The sequence below is a fragment of the Sceloporus occidentalis genome, unplaced genomic scaffold (assembly GCF_023333645.1).
Source record: "Sceloporus occidentalis isolate IW3139 unplaced genomic scaffold, rSceOcc1.0.p SCAF_5, whole genome shotgun sequence".
Taxonomy (NCBI): domain Eukaryota; kingdom Metazoa; phylum Chordata; class Lepidosauria; order Squamata; family Phrynosomatidae; genus Sceloporus; species Sceloporus occidentalis.
The window spans coordinates 3,544,508-3,567,554 of NW_028316985.1; the positions used below are offsets into that span (position 1 = coordinate 3,544,508).

At 43.6% G+C, this 23,047-nt stretch overlaps 1 protein-coding gene across 11 annotated transcripts in view; it reads right to left on the reverse strand.

Annotated features, from left to right (window-relative positions):
* The window catches only part of LOC149311572 (uncharacterized), a 56,097-nt gene that overhangs the window by 27,224 nt on the left and 5,826 nt on the right, over positions 1 to 23,047 (reverse strand). For 7 of the 11 annotated variants that reach the window (XM_089527415.1, XM_089527413.1, XM_089527421.1 and 4 more), the window contains exons 1-3: positions 18,987 to 19,100; positions 2,039 to 2,200; positions 1,181 to 1,308 (exon numbers count right to left, since the gene is read on the reverse strand). In XM_089527415.1, the coding sequence (XP_089383541.1) occupies positions 1,181 to 1,308; positions 2,039 to 2,200; positions 18,987 to 19,092 (396 nt within the window). In that variant the 5' untranslated portion in view covers positions 19,093 to 19,100. Of the gene's footprint in view, positions 1 to 1,180; positions 1,309 to 2,038; positions 2,201 to 18,986; positions 19,101 to 23,047 lie in introns of those variants that run through there. The other 4 variants (XM_089527419.1, XM_089527414.1, XM_089527416.1 and 1 more) reach the window with 3 other exon arrangements.

The following is a 23,047-nucleotide window of genomic DNA, read 5'->3' on the forward strand; positions in this document are numbered from 1 at the left end:
TTCCTAGGACTGGTGGAAGAGGAAGATGCAGTTAAATGCAGTTAATGGATATGGCACCATTTGAAGATGTAGTTAAAGGGTACCGCACTATTTATAGTTTTGAATGTTAAAGATGCTCGGCAAACTCAAGAAACCTCATCTCAAAACAGATATGCCAAGAGAACCTGAACCTCTCTGTTTTACTAATTAATATTTTATATTTATATATATTTATATAAGAATGATGATGATGATGATGATGATCAGCAACAGCAGCAGAACTGGAGTTGATATGCACTGATTAGTGAACCTCACTCTCTCTCTGTTGCATATTACCAAAATCAGCCAAAGATGGTCAAGGAGAGAAACCTAGTTGTTCTCTTCCACAGTGAAGAGGAATGCTCCAGACAAGGAAAACAGAACAGATGCGCACCTCTCCTCTTTAATATGTGGGAGTCTCCCATCTTTGTGGAGATTATCACATGGGGTTATAAAATGGAAGGAAATACTGTTGTCATTATATCACAATCGTTCACACAACACCACACGCATCCAGTACTTTTCCCAGCTAGAATCATCTCATAACTTCTTATTAATGGGTAAACTCCATAAACGATCTGCTGATATCGCTCCGTTCATGCGACTGCAGAGGCGTGGAAGCAATTAATGATGCATGCACACTATTGCGGATCTGACATCATTTCTGTTTCCCAGACTCCTGTTCATTACATGGACTTCCTTGTCACTTGTAAGACCATTCTCTGAGTCGATTTCTGTCTTATTTCTCACTACAGAGCACGTTTTTATTTAAACTGGAGAAGAATTACTGTATGTTCTTAAATAGTGAATATTGAATTTTGTTTAGTTTTGTTTGAGATGGAAAATTGTTTTTCGGACACGCACAGTCCCATTATAGCAGGTAAAGGGACACATACATAGAACTTTGCAATAATGATACACGAACAATACAGCCATGAGAACGATTTTGATATGTGGAACGTAAATGCGCTCCTCTTGTGTTTTTGTTCCGGTGTCATATCGCAGTTGCAAAACTGTGTGGAAATTTAGATCATGATAGCACAATGCTCCTGTTCACTTCCAATAGCATGACTGTTGTGGAATTGGCCTTAGTGTGATAATCTCCTGTATCTTCCCCCACATACCGCCATTTGACTCCCTCATTAATGGCGAACATACAAACCTTGTAATTGTTGGAGAGCTTGTGAGCTTCCACCTCGTTCTCGGCCGTGATGGTGGTTTTCATCAGACAGGCATCACATGTCTGCACTTCCTCGGAGTGAAGAGGGCAACAAGACTGACTTGGGATCACTGAGAAGAAAGTGGGAGACCGTGAAACTTTGGCAAGGGACACAGCAATATCTTTATACTGGTGGAAGGGAACTATGTAGCACTGAATCTCACCACTGTGGAACCGATTGTGCAAAAGGCAAACTCAGCCTTGCACTGTTTCAATGCACAAAAGCTGATTCAGCTCCGCACTCCTTGCTAAAAGCTAAACTTACGGTACCTCCTAGGCCACACTCCTGTAGTCCTGTACAGCCCTGAACAAGATGCCAACTTTGTACAACCTTTAAGAAACTAAAACCACCTGCATAAAGCATTTGCGTCAATGTAAAGTCACAAAAAAAATATTGTCAGAAAAAGCTGGCCAGCAGAAATGACTTCACCAACCATCTACATCAAGAAAAAAACCCCCACTAAGACTGCATCCATACTGCAGAAATAATCCAGTCTGACAACACTTTAACTGCCATGGAGCAGTACTATTGAATTTTGGGAACTAGCTGACAGTTGCCAACCTAGTCTTGGCTGAATGGAGTAAATGTCAACCAGAAGACTGAGTGTAGAGGATGGATTATCATTAAAGTTTGGACTATGACCCAGAGCGGACTCTGTGCCACCTGACTGATGCCATCTGATACTAGCGGGAGCTAAGAGCGGAGGCACTCTGGATTTTCTCTTTTTGTGTTTGCACCTGTCCAGCTGGGGAAATCCAAGTGCCAAAGGTACCATGCCTTACTACGTCCCCTGCATTTACCTGGAAGCATCCTGGGCGTAACGAAGCCATGGCAGTAGTGATGGGACCCGGAGTGCATGTCCCCCAGCTCTCCATGGGGGTTGTTTACGGCTGCGCAATGCCTGTCGCAGAGAGACCCCCTCCGGTGAAGCTCAGACTTGTGTTCCAGATCTCTGGGGAACTCTGGAAGGCAAGATATCTGACTCAAAAGCACTCTAGGACTTGATATATACATATTTTCCTTCCAGAATTGGGCTCACAGATTTGAGACGGCCAAGCGGCGGAACCCCTCACAATCCTGCTGTGTGCAAAGCAAGCCACACAAATCACACCCACCCACCCTGCTATTTGGGTTACGCACTGTGCATGTGCCAGGAGCCTCAAGAAACTGTGGTTTCTGAGACCACAAGAGACTTTTCTGCAGTTGTCACATAGACAAATAATTGACAAACAGTGCTGGGCAGCAGAATTCAAGAGGGATGTTGAGAGGCTGGAGTGTGTCTAGAGGAAGGGGACCAAAATGGTGAAGGGTCTAGAAACCATGAAGTCCTCTGAGGAGAGACTTAGGGAGCTGGGTATATTTAGCCTGGAGAAGAGACTGTTGAGAGGTGACAGGACAGCCCTGTTTAAATATTGGAAGGGATGTCATATTGAGGATGGAACAAGCTTATTTTCTGCTGCTTCAGAGAATAGGACTCAGAGCAATAGATGCTACAGCAAAAGAGATTCCACTTCAACATTAAGAACATCAGGCTTAGTAGACCACAAGCTGATTATGAGTTAACAGTTAAAAAAGCTAACATGATTCTAGGTTGCATCAAGAGAAATACAATGTCTAGAGGGAAGTAATAGTGCGCTCTATTCTGCTTTAGTCAGGCCTCACCTGGGTACCACAACTGAAAAAGGATGTTGAGAAGCTGGAGTGTGTCCAGAGGAGGGCCACCAAAATAGCAAAGGGTCTGGAAACCATAAAGCCCTCTAAGGAGAGACTTAGGGTATGTTCAGCCTAGAGAAGAGAAGGTCAAGAGGTGATATGATAGCCTTGTTTAAATATTTGAAAGGGTGATGGAGCAAGCTTGTTTTCTGCTGCTCCAGAGAATAGGACCTGGAACAATGGATGGAAGCTACAGGAAAAGAGATTCCACCTCAATATTAGGAAGAACTTCCTGACAGAAAGAGCTGTTCAACAGTGGAGGACGCTGATTTGGAGTCTTTCTTTTGAGATTTTTAAACAGAGGCTAAATGGCCATCTGTCAGGAGTATTTTAATTGTGCATTCCTGTCTGGTGGAATTGGGTTGGATTGGGTGACCAGAATCTGGACCGAGTATTCCAGGCAAGGCCTGACCAAAGAAGAATGGAGTGTTTAAATACTTGAAAGGATGTCATATTGAGGAGTGAGCAAGCTTGTTTTCTGCTGCTCCAGAGACTAGGACCCAGAGCAATGGATGCAAGCTACAGGAAAAAAGACTCCACCTCAACATTAGGAGGAACTTCCTGACAGTAAGGGCTGTTCAACAGTGGAACAAACTCCCTCCTTGGAGTGTAGTGGAGTCTCCTTCCTTAGAGGTCTTTAAACTGAGGCTGGATGGCCATCTCTTGGGGTTGCTTTGATTGAGATTCCCTGCATGGCAGAATGAGGTTGGACTGGATGGCCCTTGCGGTCTCTTCCAACTCTATGATTCTATGATTCTGAGTGGCGCTATTCCTTTTCTCAATCTAAACATATACTTCTATTGATGCAGCCTAAGATCATATTGGTTTTTTTAGCTGCCGCATCACATTACTGACTCAAGTTCAGCTTGTGGTCTACTAAGACTCCCAGATCACTTTCGCACATACTGTTTTTCATTTGTGTGGTGTAGCAGCCTACCCTTATTCTTTCCATGTTATTTCCAAAAGGCCCTAAAATGTTGCATATAAATTTTACAATTAAGAAAGACAGCGCTGAGAAGATAACGTGTTCCAGGCAGACTGCACTGATACTAACGTGGAATGAAGGGGATTTCCAGTTTGCCTTTCTTCCCAGACCCACATGACACAACGCAACCCCTTATAAACTAACAAAGTCAACACTTTGCCCAACGAAGCCAAAACAATTCTCCTAAGATGCTGAAGCAAACACATCCTGCCAATATGAGGCTCATATGATGTGCACCAAGGTAATCAATTACACCAACAAGCCTCTACCAGTTTAAAAAGCCAGAAAGGACTGGAAGGAGCAACGTCTTTCTCTCGAACGTGCCACTCAGTCTGTGAATACCCTTCCTTATGAAATTGGACATGCTCCATAAATCTTTCCTATTTAGACATATGTTTAAAACGTTTCCTTTGTTGCAAACCTTAGTGCATCTGTTATGGCTTTCAAACTTGGGCAGATTCACCAAATGAATATGATTTATGTAAGCAGTGATTCATTTATTCAGCAACTGATTGAAAGAGGGTTAATCTAACTGGGAGTTTGGCCTGTCCATTATTTTTGTACAGCTCCTTAAAATCTCCAGATCCAGCCATTTATAAATATTCCTGAAGGAACAGATAAAGGAGTATAGCAGGAATTCTGCAAATCCTTCACTGTAGTCCAGGAAGGATTCTATTAAGAGTTTACTCCAAAAGAAACAATAGACCAGAAAAGGTTAGGAAAATAACAATAAATGCTATGTATTTATCAATAGCGAACCACAGAATCAGAGTTGGAAGGGGCCTCATAGATAGGCCATAGAGTCCAACTCACAGCTCAATGCAGGAACTGCAGCTAGAGGACTTTAGTTTTTGACTTCAACTTTCAGAAGTCCCTGCCAGCTTGGGAAAAGTTCAGGAATTCTAGGTGGTGAAGTCCAAAACATCTGGAGGACCATGCTTTGGGAATCACTGAGTTAGAGCATCCTTAGCAAGTACCAGCTTTCTCATTTGCTATTAAGAGATGTATTTAGCTACCTTGCAGAGTTAGTATCAGAGTTGGAAAGGACCCTCAGGGGCCATCCAATCCACCCCTCTTCTGCCATGTGGGAATACAAAATAGAAGCCTTCCCTGTGACAGATGACTATCCAGCCTCTTGTTTAAAAATCTCCAAAGAAGGAGACTTCACCACTCTTCCAGCCAGCGTCTTCCACTTTCTAACAGCTCTTACCATCAGGAAGTTCTTCCTAATGTTGAGGTGGAATCTCTTTTCTCATAATTTGAATCCACTGATCTGTGTTCTCGTCTCTGGAGTTGGAGAAAACAAGCTTGCTCCATTTTCTACCTGATGTCCTTTCAGAAATTTAGGGATGGCTATCGTATCACCACTCAGTTTTCTCCAAGTTAAAGATAACCACCTGTTTTTCTATCGGTTGCATCCATTGTTTCGGGTCCTACTTTCTAGAGCAGCAGAACAGAAGCTTGTTTCATCCCCAATATGCCATCCCTTCAAATATTTAAACATGACTATCATGTCACCCCTTAACCTTGTCTTCTCCAGGCTAACCCCACCCAGCTCCTTAAGCCTCTCCTCATAGGGATTTATAGTTTGCAGACCCATCACCATTTTGGTCACCCTCCTATGGACACACTCCAGCTTCTCAACACCCTTTTTGAATTGTGATTCCCAGAACTGGACACAATACAGTCAGCCCTCCATTTCTATGGATTTTTTAATCCATGGATTCAAGTATCAATGGCTTGAAACTATTTTTAAAATATATATAAATTGCAAAAAGCAAACCTTGGTTTTGCCATTTTTTTAATAAGGGACACTATATTACTACTTCACTGTATATAATGGTACTTGAGCATCCACTGGTTTTGGTATCCACAGAAAGGCTCTGGAACCAAAACACAGCAGATACCAAGGGCCTGTTGTATTCCAGGTGAGGTCTGACGAGGGTGACCAAATATTGTAACCCCAAAGGAGGGTAATTCAAGGAACAGAACAAAAGCTCACAACAATATAAATGTAAATTCATGCTTCTTAGCCATGCTCAAAGTGGAAGTCATGTTGGAATTCCTCCTGGACAAAGGGCTGAATTGTAGGACATGTCCTGGTAAAGGAGGATGTCTGGTCACTCTGGGTCTGACCAAAGCAGAATAGAGTGGTACTACCCCCCTCCTTCGAACTAGAACCAGTGATTCTCAAACTTTGGTCTTCTGGATGTTTTGGATTTTAGCTCCCAGAATTCCTAACAGTTGGCAAAGTTGGCTGAGACTTAAGGGAGTTGAAGTCCAAAATTTCCTGGAGGACCAATGTTTGGGAACCATTGATCTAGACACGATTACAACTATAGATGTAGCCTAGGATCAGCCTAGTTGTTGCAAGGAATAGCTCAAGAATGCGTACAAAGCACTCACTGTTAATGCTTTAACAACACTCTGTGTACCACAGGGGTGAAAGAGTGCAAGTTCAGCTAAAATCTGGGGTCAGCCTTGCAGAAGGGATGGTTTGCTTGGATAAGCGAGCAAACACATAAGACGTGCGAGGTCACACACATTCTGAACACAAAGATGACGTCATTTGCAAAGGCCCTTCAAATGACGCCATGGAAGCCATATTGGTGTTCCCTCGCATTCTCCGCAGGGAGACAAACAATAGGCCAGTTTAGATTGGGTTGTTTGAGAAGGAAGGCCATCAAGATAAAGCCAAGCTTCTTGTGAAAATCCTTTAACAGAAGTCGCATGTCCAGCTGGAAAAATATTTCAGGTATTGCAATCTTGAGAGGGTCGGGAGGAAGAGGTTGTTGCTTTGCAAGGAAAATCTTGTCTTTCACCTCTGGGTTCCAAAACTGGGAGATGGTGGAGTCTAAACACCAAGATGGAAGCAGAAATCTGTTAATCTAGCAAAGTCTGGACTGACTGGCTAAACAGAAGCACAGCTAATACAGAATCATAGAATACTAGAGTTGGAAGAGACCCCCAAAGGCCATCCAGTTCAACCTTTCTGCCATGCAGGAATACACAATCAAAGCACCCCGACAGATGGCCATCCGGCCTCTCTTTAAAAACCTCCAAAGAAAGAGACTCCACCACACTCCGAGGCAGTAACATATCCCACTTTCAAATCACTCTTACATCAAAATGTTCTTCCTAATGTTTAGGTGGAACCTCTTTTCCTGTATTTTGCATCCATTGCTCCATGTCCTAGTCTTTGGAGCAGCAGAAAACAAGCTTGCTCCATTCTCATTATAGCATCCCTCCAAATATTTAAACACAGCCGTCATGTCACCTCTCAACTATCTCTTCTCCAGGCGAAACATACCCAGCTCCCTAAGCCGCTCCTCACAGGGCTTGGTGCTTTCCAGACCTTGCTTCATGAGCTCATCCTTCTAGCTCTGAGAATGCAAAAATCCTCACACTACTTAGTCATCATTTCAATCAAGGATGCCTCCAAAAAGATGCAGAAGACTTGAGTGCAAAATATGACCAGAGATCCTGTCCCCTGCTGTGTTCCCAATGTACCGTTTTCCACCTGCTCAGCTGCTGTCATTACCAGACAAGATAAGGATTTGCAATTAAGAAATGTAAAGCAGCTGCACACGATGACACCAAGAACAACCTCTACCGTATACAGCACACTGAATGAAAATATGGTGCCTTGCATGACGTTTTTGCAACCATGTGCTGATTTTGTGTCTCTCTGTGTGAGTTGTGTGCCTTGAAGTAATTTCCAACTTATGGCGATCCTAAGGCAAACCTATCACAGGGGTTTCGTGGCAAGTGTCTTCAGAATGGGTTTGCCATTGCCACCCTCTGAGGCTTAGAGAGTGGAACTTGCCCAAAAATACCCAGTGATGTAGAATTAAAAGGTGCCTTGGAATAAGGGTGCATATACACCGCAGAAATAATGCAGTTTGAGACCACGTTAACTGCTATGGCTCCATCATACAGGATCCTGGGCTCTGTAGTTTTGTGAGACACCAGCACTCTTTGTCAGAGAAGGTTAAATACTTTGTTAAAACTACTGTGCTGGTCTATGATAGTAATAACGATTTGATTCTCTTCTAAAAACTACAAATCCCAGGATTCCATAGGATGGAACAATGGCACTTACAAATAGTGTGAAACTGCATTATATCTACAGAGTAGATGTACCCTTGAGAGAACCAGCATGGTGTAGTGGTTTGAGCGTTGTACTATGACTCTGGAAAGCAGGATTTGAATCCCTCTTTGGCTACAGAAACCCACTTGGTGACACTGGTCAAGTCACATACTCTCAGCCTCAGAAAATGGCAATGGCAAACCCACGCTGAAGAAACTTGCCAAGAAAACTCCATTATAGGGTTGCCACACATTGGAAATGACAACAACAGAGGCACCCTTAATTTTTGGTAAACTACCATATTGACTCTGTGTAGATTTATCCCTGGATTATCCAGATAAGAGAGTAGCTGGCCATGGAGCAAAGATCCAAATCCAACCAAGTGTCTTAAAGAGTTAACAAATTTATTATGGTGCAAGCTTTCCATGGACTTCAGTCCATCTTATCTTATGCCTCATCATCGCATCTCAGGTGAATCATCAGCTCAGTGACTTTATCCATCAAATCTTACCTGCCTCCGCATCCACCTGGAAATTTTCCACCCAGCATTGTGACACAAGGCAACTAAACTTCCAAAAGTGTGCCAACAGTGGTATTTTTAAAATGGCATAGTAGTCTTGGGTTGATGCAGGACCCCCCCCCCCCAATTTCTCTGAAGATGCCAGCCACAGATGCTGGCAAAACGTCAGAAACAAACTCTTCCAGAACATGGCCACATAGCCTGAAAAACCCACAAAGAACTAAAAAACCCAAATAACTGACTGATACAAATAAATTGGTCAGATAAATTGCCGAGACATTACAGCACACTGTATACTGTAATATGTGTTTTTATGGTATGGCTCTGTCATATTTGATTTGTTTTATGGGGTCTGTTTCTTTGTCATTATCTTACAGACTGATTTCGACACAATCTTTGTAGTTTAACGTTGAAGAACAACAAAAAGGCATACAGCCACACTGTAGAATTAAAGGAGTTTGACACCACTTTCCCCCCTTTATTTATTAGTTTTATGGTCCATACCATACAACATATTATAAAATCCTTACTAAATATTACCATTATCACACCACATACTTTTCACATAGAATCATAGAATCGTTGAGTTGGAAGAGACCACAAGGGCCATCCAGTCCAACCCCCTGCCATGCAGGAAATCACAATCAAAGCATCCCCGACAGATGGCCATCCAGCCTCTGTTTGAGGAAGGAGACCACTACACTCTGAGGGAGTTTGTTCCACTGTCGAACAGCCCTTACTCTCAGGAAGTTCCTCCTAATGTTGAGGTGGAATCTCTTTTCCTGTAGCTTGCATCCATTGCTCTGGGTCCTAGTCTCTGGAGCAGCAGAAAACAAGCTTGCTCCCTCCTCAACATGACATCCCTTCAAATATTTAAACAGGGCTATCATATCACCTCTTAACCTTCTTTTCTCCAGGCTAAACATCCCCAGCTCCCTAAGGCGTTCCTCATAGGGCATGGTTTCCAGACCTTTCACCATTTTAGTCGCTCTCCTTTGGACACGCTCCAGTTTCTCAATGTCCTTTTCCTCCAATGGCTATAAACAAGTGATTTAGTATTCAGTACCTATAATGTGGAATATTTTATTAATAGTTTACCTAACTTCATTGTACCCCTTTTCAGCTTTAACTTTCTCGATCCAACAACTCAATTTTTCCCACCAGATCGTTTCCTTAACTTAATTATATTTTCCTTTTCTCTCTCTTAAATAAGCAAATAAGATATTTTGCAATATAATGCAATCAATTCCCCCATATTGCTTGTTTTTCCATCCCAATGCTATTACAGAGTGTGCCGCTATTAAAAGATTTTTTAATTACGTAATCTTCTGTCTTATTCAATCAGAATTTTCTTAAATTCAGAGTGAAACAACTCTCCTTATCAAATTGGAGGTTTCTCCCCATTATTCTATTTATGTCTTATACTGCTTAGTTTGATACCCCTTCAGCTGCTAAGACTTTATTCTACAAACTCCTGGGATATGTAGTTGGTGAGGCACTTGACCTCTCTGACAACCCTGGCTGAATACCTCACCAAACTATAAATCCTAGGAGTCTATAGGATGGAGTCGTGGCAGTTAAATTGGTGTCAAACTGCTTTAATTCTGCAGTGTAGATACAGTCCTCGATATTAGGACTAGAATTCTGTATATGCTTAAATGAGTACAGAAGCTCTACTGAACCTAAAGGTCAAAGTCTACCTTTGGAAAGACTGAACTTTGAATTCTAACATGTTTTCACTGGAGGATCAAGACTCTTGCAATCAGGATTTGCACATTAAACTTGTTTTACTTCCACAAAATGCCCAACCCACAAAATGAAGCAATGCAATCAGAAAGAAGCCAGATGTGTAGGAAGGAGATCAACATTGTGCATAGACTAAGTTAAGAAACTAATTCTGGACATGTTCTCCTTGAAAGAATTCCTACTGATATCATTTACAAGCAAAATAATTCCACTGATATTTATGCAGTTCTGCAACAGAGCAACACTTACTATTTGAGTCTTGTATCCTATAATAGGTATTAGAAAGTATTCAGGGATTTGGTTGTTGGCTGCCTTTTCATTGAATTGCAGAGATGGAAGGGACCACTAATTCAACCTCCTGCCATAGGAAATACAGAACTAAAACACTCCTAAAAGATGGGCACCCAGCCTATGTTTAAAGATCTGTAAAGAGTGGTCCAGTACCTTCTGTGGCAGTCTATTCCACTGTTGAACAGCTCTTCCAATAAAGTTCTGTTGTAACACACCCTGATTCTCTGTGAATGGACGGGCTATAAATAAATCATCATCACCATCATTATCACAACTAATGTTTAGGTGGAATCTCTTTTCTTATACCATATATACTCAACTATAAGTTGACCTCATGTATAAGTTGAGGGCAGGTTTTGGGGCCAAAATTATGGATTTACATATGACTTGCAGATAAATTGAGAAGAACACAAAGGGGTGTGTAACAAAGGATGCAAAGGATGAAGCAAAGGAAAACAGTGCCAAAAAACCTACAAAATTCCAGCTGGCCTGACTGTGCTCATACTAAAGGCTTCATCAATGAGAGAATACGAAGGGAGTGTGAGTGCTTCCAGAACAGACGACACTCTTGTCTTTCACCAGAGGACGGTTCCCTGTTTTATAAGAATTAAAGTACAGTACAGTACTTACACTGACCAGGTTTTTGGAGTAATATTTTTACTAAACTTTCTAGACTTATACATGAGTATATACAGTAATTTGAATCCATTGGCTCTCATTCTAGTCTCTGGAGCAGCAAAAAACAAGTTCACTCCATCATCACCACTTGGTCTTCTCTAAAGCTAAAGACAACCACCTTCCTCAACTGTTTCTCACAGAGCTTGGCTTTCAGACCATTGACCATTCTGCTTGCTCTGTATGAGTGCATCTGCACTGTGGAAATAATGCAGTTTGACACCAACTGCCACAGCTGCATCCTAGATTTATACTTTGGTGAGGCACTGGCACTCTTTGGCAGAGAAAGCTAAAGACCTTTTTTAAAAAAACCTACAAACCCCAGGATTCCCATAGGATGGAGCTGCAGCACTTACAAGCGGTGTCAAGCTGCATTATTTCCACAGCGCAGATGCACCCCAACATCAACATTCAAAGTCTGATTCCAATGTTATGCACACAGAGAGGCTGCATAGTATTGCAGATGAATCACACACTTATGCCAAGGATACCCAAAGCACCAAAAAGTACTTTTCCCAAACCAGGACCTACCACTTCTCTAGTTCACTCCAATTTCATGGCCAGACAGTGTCTCTTGTCTGGCTCTCACACAAATTGGTCTACGACATTTGCTTCCAAATAGATGCATTTGGGCTGCACAATAAATGCAGTTTGGTACCGCTTTAATCTATGAAATCCTGGGATTTGTAGTTTGTTGTGACACCAGAGCGATCTGACAGAGAAGGCTAAATATCTCACAAAACTACAAATTCCAGAATTCAATAGCATTGAAATTAGGAGGAATAGCTAATACCCCAGAGGACAGGACCAAGATTCAAAATGACCTGAATAGACTAGAAAGCTGGGCCAAAGCTAACAAAATGAAATTCAACACAGAGAAATGTAAGGTATTGCACTTAGGGCGGAAAAATAAAATGCACAGATATAGGATGGGTGACACCTGGCTGAATGAAACTACGTGTGAAAGGGATCTAGGAGTCCAAGTAGACCACAAGTTCAACATGAGTGAACAGTGTGATGCGGCAGCTAAAAAGGCCAATGCTATTTTAGGCTGCATCAATAGAAGTATAGTGTCTAGATCAAGAGAAGTAATAGTGCCACTGTATTCTGCTCTGGTCAGGCCCCACCTGGAATATTGTGTCCAGTTCTGGGCGCCACAATTCAAAAAGGACATTGAGAAACTGGAGCGTGTCCAAAGGAGGGCGACTAAAATGGTGAAAGGTCTGGAAACCATGTCCTATGAGGAACGACTTAGGGAGCTGGGGATGTTTAGCCTGGAGAAAAGAAGGTTAAGAGGTGATATGATAGCCCTGTTTAAATATTTGAAAGGATGTCATATTGAGGAGGGAGCAAGCTTGTTCTCTGCTGCTCCAGAGAACAGGACCCGGAACAATGGATGCAAGCTACAGGAAAAGAGATTCCACCTCAACATTAGGAGGAACTTCCTGACAGTAAGGGCTGTTCGGCAGTGGAATGCACTTCCTCGGAAGGTGATAGAGTCTCCTTCCTTGGAGGTCTTTAAACAGAGGCTGGATGGCCATCTGTCAGGGATGCTTTGATTTGGATTTCCTGCATGGCAGGGGGTTGGACTGGATGGCCCGAGTGGTCTCTTCCAACTCTATGATTCTATGAGTATGGCAAGTAAAGTGATGTCAAACTGCATTAATTCTGCAGTGTAGATGCAGCCTTAGATTTCAGATAAAATCCTCCAACCCCTTTAACAAGCTTGTTTTAAGGATCCATGCTGCCTCTGACTTTGTCACCAAAAACATCACCAATTTTCTTGAAAAACAAGGTGGTACTACTACTACGACTACTACTACTATTAACTGAAGATGCCAGCCACAGATGCAGGCAAAATGTTAGTAATAAAGTTTTCCAGAATAAAGCCACACAGCCTGAAAACCCCACAGAAAATGATGGATGCCACCTTTCTCCCAACATAGGGACTCGAAGTAGCTAACACAAGGTACTCAAGGTAAAACACATACCCTGTTTTAAAGGAGAATCAGGCTCCCTATGGCCTGTGATTTTTTCCTCTAAGAAAACTGCATCTATTTTGGTGGTATGGGATCAAATTAGAAATATTGTGTGACCCACGGTAAATCTGAGGTAGCAAGTTCCTAAAGATGGGACCTTTGCCCATCCTGATGGACTGCTTGGCATCCATTCAGCCATTCTGGGCAATAAGGACTGAGAGCTTCACCAACCATGAAGATTTATGCTTTAACAATACAAGGAGGAGGAGAAAGTGAAGGTTGCGTATGAAACAGCCCTGAAAGCTAGACACTGACTGGTAAAAAACTGACAGCGAGGCAAGTTTTTAACTCATTTGAAATGTGGCTCTGGAGAATAAATGTGACAGCAAGACACATAAATGTGTCCAAGAAGATCACATCTCAACTCTCTCCCAGAAGCCAAAAATGACTAAACTGAGGCCAACACACTTTGCACACATCATGAGGTAACGTGACTCATTCAAAAAGACAATACAACTTAAGTCTCCCTTATCCGGAATTCCAAAATCCTCCAGATCCAAAACTGTCCACTTGGGTGGCTGGGATAGTGACATCTTTGCTTTCTGAGAGTTCAGTGTACACAAATTTGGCTTCATGCACAAAAATATGAAAACATTCAGCATAGAGTTACCTTTGGGCTATATAGGGTATACGTTGCTGTTGTGGTGTGCCTTCGTGGCATTTCTGACCCTAAGGCAACCCTATCACAGGGTTTTCTGGGGCTGAGAGCATGTGACCCGCTCAAGATTACCCTGCGGGAATTGAAGCCAGAGTCAGAGTTCAATGCTCCAACCGCTACACCACACTGTCTCTGTATAAGGTATATATAGAACCTAAATGATTTTTGCCTTTAGACCTGGGTCCCATTTCTAAGATATCTCAGTATGTACATGCAAATATTCTAAAACTGGAAATCCAAAACACTTCTGGCCCCAAGCATTTTGGATAAAGGAGACTCAACCTGCAATGCTGGGTAAAGCAGAAGGCAGTAGGAAAATAAGAAGTCCATGTTGCAGAGGGATTGACTTGGTCAAGGAAGCTCAGACTAGTTTACAAGATCTGAACAGGGTTTTTAACTACAACATGGTCTCTTTTATACCAGGGTCACCCTAAGTCAAAACTGACTTGACAGCACACAAAACCAAAGAAATAGCTCAACTTCACAGGCAGCATTAGCCAAGCTAGAAGAGACTGAAAGAGAAAGGAAGTTTAGATTAACCAGATATTACTGTTTTGGGTACTTTGACCTCAGTTGATGGCATTTGCCTGGGCCAACTTTCTGAATGCCTTTCTCTTTGCACAAATATGGGATTCTTGCAGCTGTTAGAAGCATTCTGCATAACAAAAAAGTTTGCACTTCGCTGTCTGGAAAGGGAGCTAGTTTAGAAAATGGGATCTACCGATCCGTCTTCTATCCATTTGAACTGTGATGAACAGACATCATGGAGCATCTTAACAAAATTGTACTAGACCCCACAGATCTGTCTATTGATGCTTTAGGCAAAAAATATAGATGCACACAAACATGAAAAAGTGTGACTCCCTGGGTTTTTTGAAATGTAGAGGTTGAGTCTCCCTTATCTGAAAAGCTTAGTACCAGAAGTGTTTTGGATTTTGGAATACCTGTACAGTGCTACCTCGGGTTACGAATTTAATTCGTTCCGCGGCGCCGTTCGTAACCCGATACATTTCACAACCCGAAAAGCCGCTGGAAAGCCGCTAGCCGCTAGCCGCGCTTTGAATTTCGCGCCGAAAAGATTTTCGTAACCCGAAAAATCCTTCGTAACCCGGAACAGTTTTTTTAAATCTAACTTTTTCGTACCCCGGAAATTTCGTAACGCGGTGAATTCGTATCCCGGGGTACCACTGTATATGCAGATATGTGGAAGTCTTTAAACAGAGGCGGGATGGCCATCTGTCGGGGATGCTTTGACTGAGAGTTCCTGCATGGCAGAAGGGGCTTGGACTGGATGGCCCTTGTGGTCTCTTCCAACTCTATGAGTTTATTATTCTATGTACTGTATATAATGAGATATGCTGGAGATGGGACCCAAATCTAAACACACAATTCTTTTATGGCCCTATACAGACTGGCACTTTGAGCCGGCATGGGGGCAAAGTCAAGGTGTAGCATCCTCATGATGCACACTCCAACTCCGTCCCCAGGGTGCCGTGATGCTGCGCACTGCTCCACACGGCGTGCAGCATCACTGTGCTCCTCTGGCACTGTGTCCATAAGACGCAGCACCAAAGGAGCATGGATAGCTGTGCTACTGCGGCTATTGCACCCTTTCTAGGGTGAAATTCGCACCATGGAAAGGCTGGATCAGGGCTGCAGAATGAGGTTGGCATGGCCCAAATCCGGCTAGGAAAGGGGCGGCTGGAGACCATCCCTTTGGGGCTGTATGTACAGCTCCTAAGTTTCATATGCATCTTATACACATAGCCTGGAGGTAGTTTTATACAATAGTTTCTAATAATTTGTGTATGAAACAAAGTTTGTGCACACTGAACCATCAGAAAGAAAGGTGTCATTACCTTGGCCACCCGTGTGGATGATTTTGGAGTATTTCAAATTTCAGATAAGGGAGACAACTTGTACCACAACGGAACATAGAATCATAGAGTTGGAAGAGACCGCAAGGGCCATCCAGCCCAAACCTGTTTTGCCATGCAGGAAGTCTTAATCAAAGCATCCCCATTGACAGATGGCCCTCCAGCCTCTGTTTAAAGACCTCCAAAGAAGGAGACTCCACTGCACTCCGAGGAAGGAGTCTGTTCCACTGTCAAACAGCCCTTACTGTCAGGAAGTTCCTCCTAATGTTGAGCTGGAATCTCTTTTCCTGGAGCTTGCATCCATTGCTCTGGGTCCTAGTCTCTGGAGCAGTAGAAAACAAGTTAGCTCCCTCCTCAATGAAGAGAATTCATCTTTAACACTACTTCTTTACACCTGATCACTAAAGCTTTCATGATTTCAGCAACAAGTCTTATAGCAGCTTTAAAAAGTTTTATCTGGCATAAGCCTTTGCAGAGTACAGTCCGGTGACACATAGGCCCTATACAGACAGGCCAATATAAAGCTGCTTCAGGTCACTTTGGAGGTATGGTGTTTCAATGATGCATGCGTCCTAAGAGTCTGGAAGCTGCACCAGAGCTGCACTGCAGTCCTTAGGATTGGATTGTGGCTTTGGTGCAGCTTCCGGACTCTTAGGACACACGTATCTTTCAAACAGCATACCTCCAAAGTGACTCGAAGCAGCTTTATTTTGGCCTGTCTGTATCAGGCCATAGTGTTCCTAAGATGTGTGAATTGCATGCAGAAAAATCCCAGGTAATTTTGGAGCAGGTACCTTTGGTGTAGGTAGGTCTGGTCTGAGATACCTGTCCTGAATCTTTGACGATCTTGAATCCCATAAGAAAGATAAATATTTCTTAGGGGCCATGCTGGGTAGAGGATTCTGGATCTCAGAAAAAGTAATTTCCCCCAAGATCTGGGTGTCACTGCTGAACTGGCATCCTCCGTTGTTACGTACCTCCAAGTCAGCTCCAACCTATAGGTTTTCTCTGCAAGGTATGTTAAGAAGGGGTTTACCATTTTATCTTCTTCTGAGGCTGAGAGAGTGTGACTTGCTCAAAGGCACTAGGGAGCTGGGGTTGTTTACCCTGGAGAAGAGAAGGTTAAGAGGTAATGTGATAGCTCTGTTTAAATACTTGAAGGGATGTCATATTGAGGAGGGAGCTGACTTGTTTTCTGCTGCTCCAGAGAATAGGACACAAAGGAGCAATGGATGCAAGCTCCAGGAAAAGAGATTCCACCTCAGCATTAGGAGGAACTTCCTGACAGTAAGGGCTGTTCGACAGTGGAACACACTCCTTCCTCGGAGATCTATAAACAGAGGCTGGATGGCCATCTGTTGGGTATGCTTTGATTGAGATTTCCTGCATGGCAGAATGGGGTTGGACTGGATGGCCCTTGGGATCTCTTCCAACTCTATGATTCTTCAACCGAACAGGAATTCGAACCCAGAACTCCCAGACTCCTACTCCAACACTCTGAACACTAAACTAGGCTGGCTCTCAGACGTAGGGTAACCCCATTGTTGTGTGCCTTCGAGTCGCTCCTGACCTATGGCAGCCCTAGGGCAAACTTATCACAGCGTTTTCTGAGGCCAAGAGTGTGTGACTTGCCAAGATCACCCAGTGGGTTTCTATGGCTGAGCTGGGATTCAAACCCTGGTCTCCAGAGTCACAGTCTGACCCTCAAAGCACTATGCGATGCTGGCTCCACATAAGGGTCTATTCAAAGGCAATCCCGACTGATCCCAAAGTACAACAACATCCCAAATCCACCAAACAGGGATACCTTGATGGGGCCAACCAAATGCAAAGAAATCCCCATCATGCTTAGCCCCAAGTAGGTCAGGGCTAAGCCCTACAAGTGCATCAACCGTGGATGGATCATCCTAGATAAATGATCCAGGGAAGTTACTTTTGCAGGTCTACTGACCCTGTTGCTTCTGGGACTTGTAGTCCTTCCGCAAAGTAACTTTGTGAGAGCTCTAGCATTGTTTGCTCCAAAGGGAAAGAAGATGGAGGGCTTCTACTATAATGTTGGTTTAGCTCAGTTTTAGTATGCATCCACACTGCAGAAGTAATCCAGTTTGATACCACTTTAAGTGGCCTGGCTCACTGCTATGGAATTCTGGGAATTGTAGTTTGTGGTGGCCCCAGAGGGCCACCACAAACTACAATTTTGCATTGAGCCAGGCCACTTAAAGTGGTATCAAACTGGATTATTTCTGCAGTGTGGATGCAGTTTAGACCCAGAGTTAAAGGGCAACGCCTCCCATTCACACATTTTGCAGCCGCAAAGGAGGAGGAAAAGACACAAAATACCATACAGTTCATGGTTTATGGGATTTATAGCTGGCCTTTTCGCCCAAAAATGTACTTTCTGCTCCTTTCAGAGAGGAGTTGGCAAGACACAAATGGAAAGAAACAGGGAATATTCAGGAAACATGGAAAAGGACACAGCATGCAAGTGGAAGCAACACACAGGTGGGGAAAATGTGCAGCACATAAGTCAAAAGAGGCCTGGCACATGCAAGAAACACGCCACAGGTGAGGGAGGGGGGAAACAGGCAACACACACCTGGAAGGAAACATGCAATACACCACTTGCAAATGGACAGCAAAATGCAACACGCAACAACACAAGTGGAAAGAAACGCACAACAGTCAAGTGGAAAGAAGCACCTGATATGCAAGAAACATGCAACACAATAGTGGGAAAAACACAACATGCTGGTGGGGGAAAACTCGCAACACACACACACAAGAATGCAACAGAGAAGATGCAAGTGGAAAGAAAGAAGCAGAAAAGCAGGGAAGGTGCAAGAGGAAAGCAATCCAGGCAACGGTCAGGAAGCAAGGTCCACGCGGGTGGGAAAAGGCCACGCGACACGCCACTGCCAAGACACGCGCAACTCGGGGGGGCAAACACGCCATTGGGGAGGATGGAATCCGCGCCGGTGGGAAAAGCAGGCAGGGAGGGGGCCCCGCCGGGGCTGACACGCGTCTCTCCGCACGTCAGGATGGAGCCCAGGAGCCCCTTCCAGGCGAGAGAGGGCAAGGGGGCTGAAAGGCTGGTTCCCAAAGAGGGTCTCCCGCCCCCTTCCCCCCAGGAGGAGGCTCCCCAGCCCAGCCTGACCGGGGTTGTCCTGCGTGGATCTCCTTCGGCGGAGGAGCAGCGGGTCGGACTCGCTGCTGGAGGCGGCCATGGCGGGGGGGAAGCCATTCCCACGAACAGCCTCCATGGAAGGAGCAGGAGAGACGATGCGGGAGGCGCTGCTGCTGGGGATGCTGCTGGAGGGCTGAGCCCCTTCCATCCTCCCACGGGACACGACGACGGCTCCTCCGCCTCCAAAGGGAGGCCCTCCGAGGAAAGGCCAGCCCAGCCCTGGCCCAGAGGGAAGACTCACCGGCCAAGGATTCCTCTATCGTTCCCCAAGGATTCCCTATGGGCAAGGACTGCCATTTGGTTTAGTATATGAGGCCCTCCATTGAATACTTGCCCTATGGTTCCCTATGGGCAAGCGTTCCCCAATGATTCCCTATAGGCAAGTATCTCCTTATGACTCCCTATGGGCCAGTAGGGTTTCCCTATGGACAAGCATTCCTCTATGTTTCCCTAAGGGTCCCTTATGGGCAAGTCCAGGATTCCCCACTGGTTCCCTAAGGGCAAGCGGTCCCCAAATTATTCCCTATGGGCCAGTAGGGTTTCCCTATGGGAAAGCGCATGTAAAACTTACAGCACTCCATAGGGTAAATGAACTTCAATAACCATAGCCCAGCACTCAAACCACTAGGCCAGCTGGCTCCCAATTCTACCAACCTGGAAATGGTCAAAGTGTGAATGCAAAATAAAAAGGGCGCACAAAGGCAGGGAGTATGGCAAGACTTTTGGGGAGGCAGGAAAATCCACAGATTTTGGTATCCACAGGGGTTCCCACAATCGTCGTCATCATCATCATCATCATCCCCTGGCATGTAATGGGACTTGAGCATCCATTGGTCTTGGTATCCAAAGGGGGTCCTGGAACTAAGCCCCAGCAGATACCAAGGGCCCACGGAATGTTTTAAATGGTCGTTTTTGATTCTCTTTTAATGCTGATCTTTTGTATATATTTTTAGCTATCTGGTTTTAAGTGCCCCAGTTTTGGGGGAAAGGTGGGTGTAAATAAGGCTCCTGCCACTAAGAGCTGTGTGACCTAGTGGTCAGCAAACTGCAATCTCAATTCAGGCCCTGAGGCAAAGTTTAAATTTTCCATTTTGAGGAATGATTTTCCTTCCCTTGTTTTCTCAGCAGTCCTGAAACTGAATAGCCCCCACACACCTTATTTTGCAAGGAGGATCAATAGTGGTTTACAAATGGCCTTAGTTACAGGGACTCACTAAAGAATGAAACAAGGCTGCTAGCAGAGAGCTTCAGTACAGAGGCCCTTGCAGTTGCATTTGTCTTTGTTTCCAAGTATCCTCTGCATGAATTTACAAAACACCCTGCAATGTTGACTATACAGGAAGAGTCCCTCTTATCTGGAACGCCAAAAGATTCCAAAAACTGAAGCCGTTTTCAAGAGCGGCTGAGATGTGACAGTTATCCTCCCTGACTGTTCAGTGTACACAGATTTTGTTTCATGCATGAGAATATTTAAAGTATTGTATAACATTACCTTCAGGCTCTGTGTGTCAGGCGTGCATGAAATATACACAGAATCATAGAAGGAATTTTGTATTTATAGATGCTGTTCCCATCTCCAAGATTATGTTGTGTGTGTGTGTGTGTGTGTGTGTGTGTGTGTATATATATATATATATATATATATATATATATAGTGGTCCCTCCACATTCACTGGAGCTCAGGGTGAAGGACCCCATGAATGTGGAAAACCATAAATAAAAAACACTATTCTTTTACCCGAGAGAACACCTCTCAATGAATCTCTATGCTCAACATCTGCCAGAGGTAGAAACATGCTGGAGGACCTATGAATGCCTAGAGAAGTGTTCTCTCTAGGGACTTGTAGATTCTCCAGCACAACTCTATGGTCAACTTCTGGCAGAGTTACGTTGGAAGACTCAGAGATCCCTAGAGAGAACGTATCAATCAAAACTGCAAATAATCAACTCCGCAAAAATCAACTCCGCAAATGCAGAGGGCCAACTGTATTTGCAAAGACAGGTATTGCAAAATCCAAAACACTTCTTGTCCCAAGCGTTTAATCCCAGGGAGACTCAACTCATAATAGCTAAACTTAGGTTGCTGGCTCACTAGCATTCATTATGTCAGCTTTGCTGGTAATCTATTGTCTTAAGTGTAGTAATAGGTTTATCCCAATACAAGCTTGTAGTAGTTATTTTGAAGAGCAGGGGTCAGGCCTGGATTTCTAGCACGAGTCTGAACTGATGGGCTGGAAAAACACTCCAAGTTGGTGGCAAATGCTTTACAGACTTTGCAGAGCAAAATAGTCTAGGGCTGCATCCACACTGCAGAAATGATCCAGTTTGAGACCTCTTTATCTGTCCTGGCTCTATGCTATGGCATTCTGGGAACTGATGTTTGTAGTGGCCCAAAAGCAAAGTTCTCTCAAACCAGATTATTTTTGCAGTATGTTTTGTACCTATGGAACAATAACTCTGTTTTATCTTTTAAGAAGTGTCTTTAGGCACTTTGCTTATTTTTAGGAAATTATTTCTTTGTAATCCACTACAATAAATTAGCGATAAATTCCAGCAAAACTGACATCCTTAGTGTGCATTTACACTGTAAAAACTATGCAGTTTGACAGCACTTTACGTGCTGTTGCTCCATCCTATGGGAATCCTTGGATTTGTAGTTTTGCAAAGTCTTTAGCCTCCTCCGCCAAAGAGGGCTGGTACCTCACCAAACTAAACATCCCAAGTTTCTGTTGGATGGAGCCATGGCCATTAAAGTGGTGTCCAACTGCATTATTACTATTATTACTAGCATTATTACTATTATTAACTTCCCTGGCTCAGTGCTTGGAATTGTAGTTTATCATGGCACCAGAACTCTCTGACAGAGAAAGCTAAATGTCTAACAGAACTACAGTTCCCAGGATTCCCTAGCATTGAACCAGGGCAGTTAAGTGGCTTCAAACTGGATTATTTCTGCAGTGTGTTTTGGACCTTCATATAACCCCCTTCCCATGCAGGAATCCAGAGCTAAAGCATCCATGACCTGTGGCATTCAACCTCTCTTTAAAAGCATCAAAAGTAGGAGAGCCCACCATCTTCTGAGGCAACCCACTATCCAACAGCTTTTAGTATCAAGAAGTGCCTCCTTGTAATTTTCAAAGACATAGCCATGTTATTCTGGACCATCAGTCTGCAAAGGGATCTTGTAGCCCCTTTGAGACTAACTGAAAGAAAGAAGCTGATAGCATGAGCTTTTGCAGACTCAAGTCTACTTCCCAGAGGCATCTTGTAGTCTCAAAGGTGCTACAAGATCCCTTTACTTCCTTGCAATTTGTAATTCTAATTTATACTTTGAAAGTCAGCAAAGGCAAGGCTGTATCCTTTCACCCTACCTGTTCAACTTGTATGCAGAACATAGTTTAAGAAAAGCAGGATTGAACACAGAAGAAGAAGGAGTGAGAATAGGAGGAAGGAATATCAACAATTTAAGATATGCAGATGGCACCATAATACTAGCAGAAAGCATTACAGAAAACAACTACTAAGGAAGATCAAGGAAGAAAGTACAAGGACTGGCTTATTGTTGAACATAAAGAAAACATAGATAAGGACCATGGAAAATTTACACAAATTCAACCTAGACAATGAGGAAATAGAAATAGCAAGAGTATGAGAACCTAGGATAAAACATTGATCAGAGCAGAGACTGCAGTCAAAGAAAGCATAAGAAGACTAAGAATGGGGAGGGCAGCTATGAAAGAACTAGAAAAGACCCCAAAATGTGAAGATATACAACTGAGCACAAAAGTTAGACTCATACAAGCCATTGTATTCCCTATTACCATTCATGGAGGTGAGAGCTGGACAGGTAAGAAAGCAGACAGGAAGAAAATAAATTCATTTGAAATGTGGTGTTGGAGAAGAGTGCAGAGGATACCATGGACAGACAAGAGGTCAAACAAATGGGTCCTTGAACAGATCAAACCAGAAATCTCTCTGGAAGCCAAGATGACTAGACTAAGGCTGTCGTACTTTGGCCACATCATGAGAAG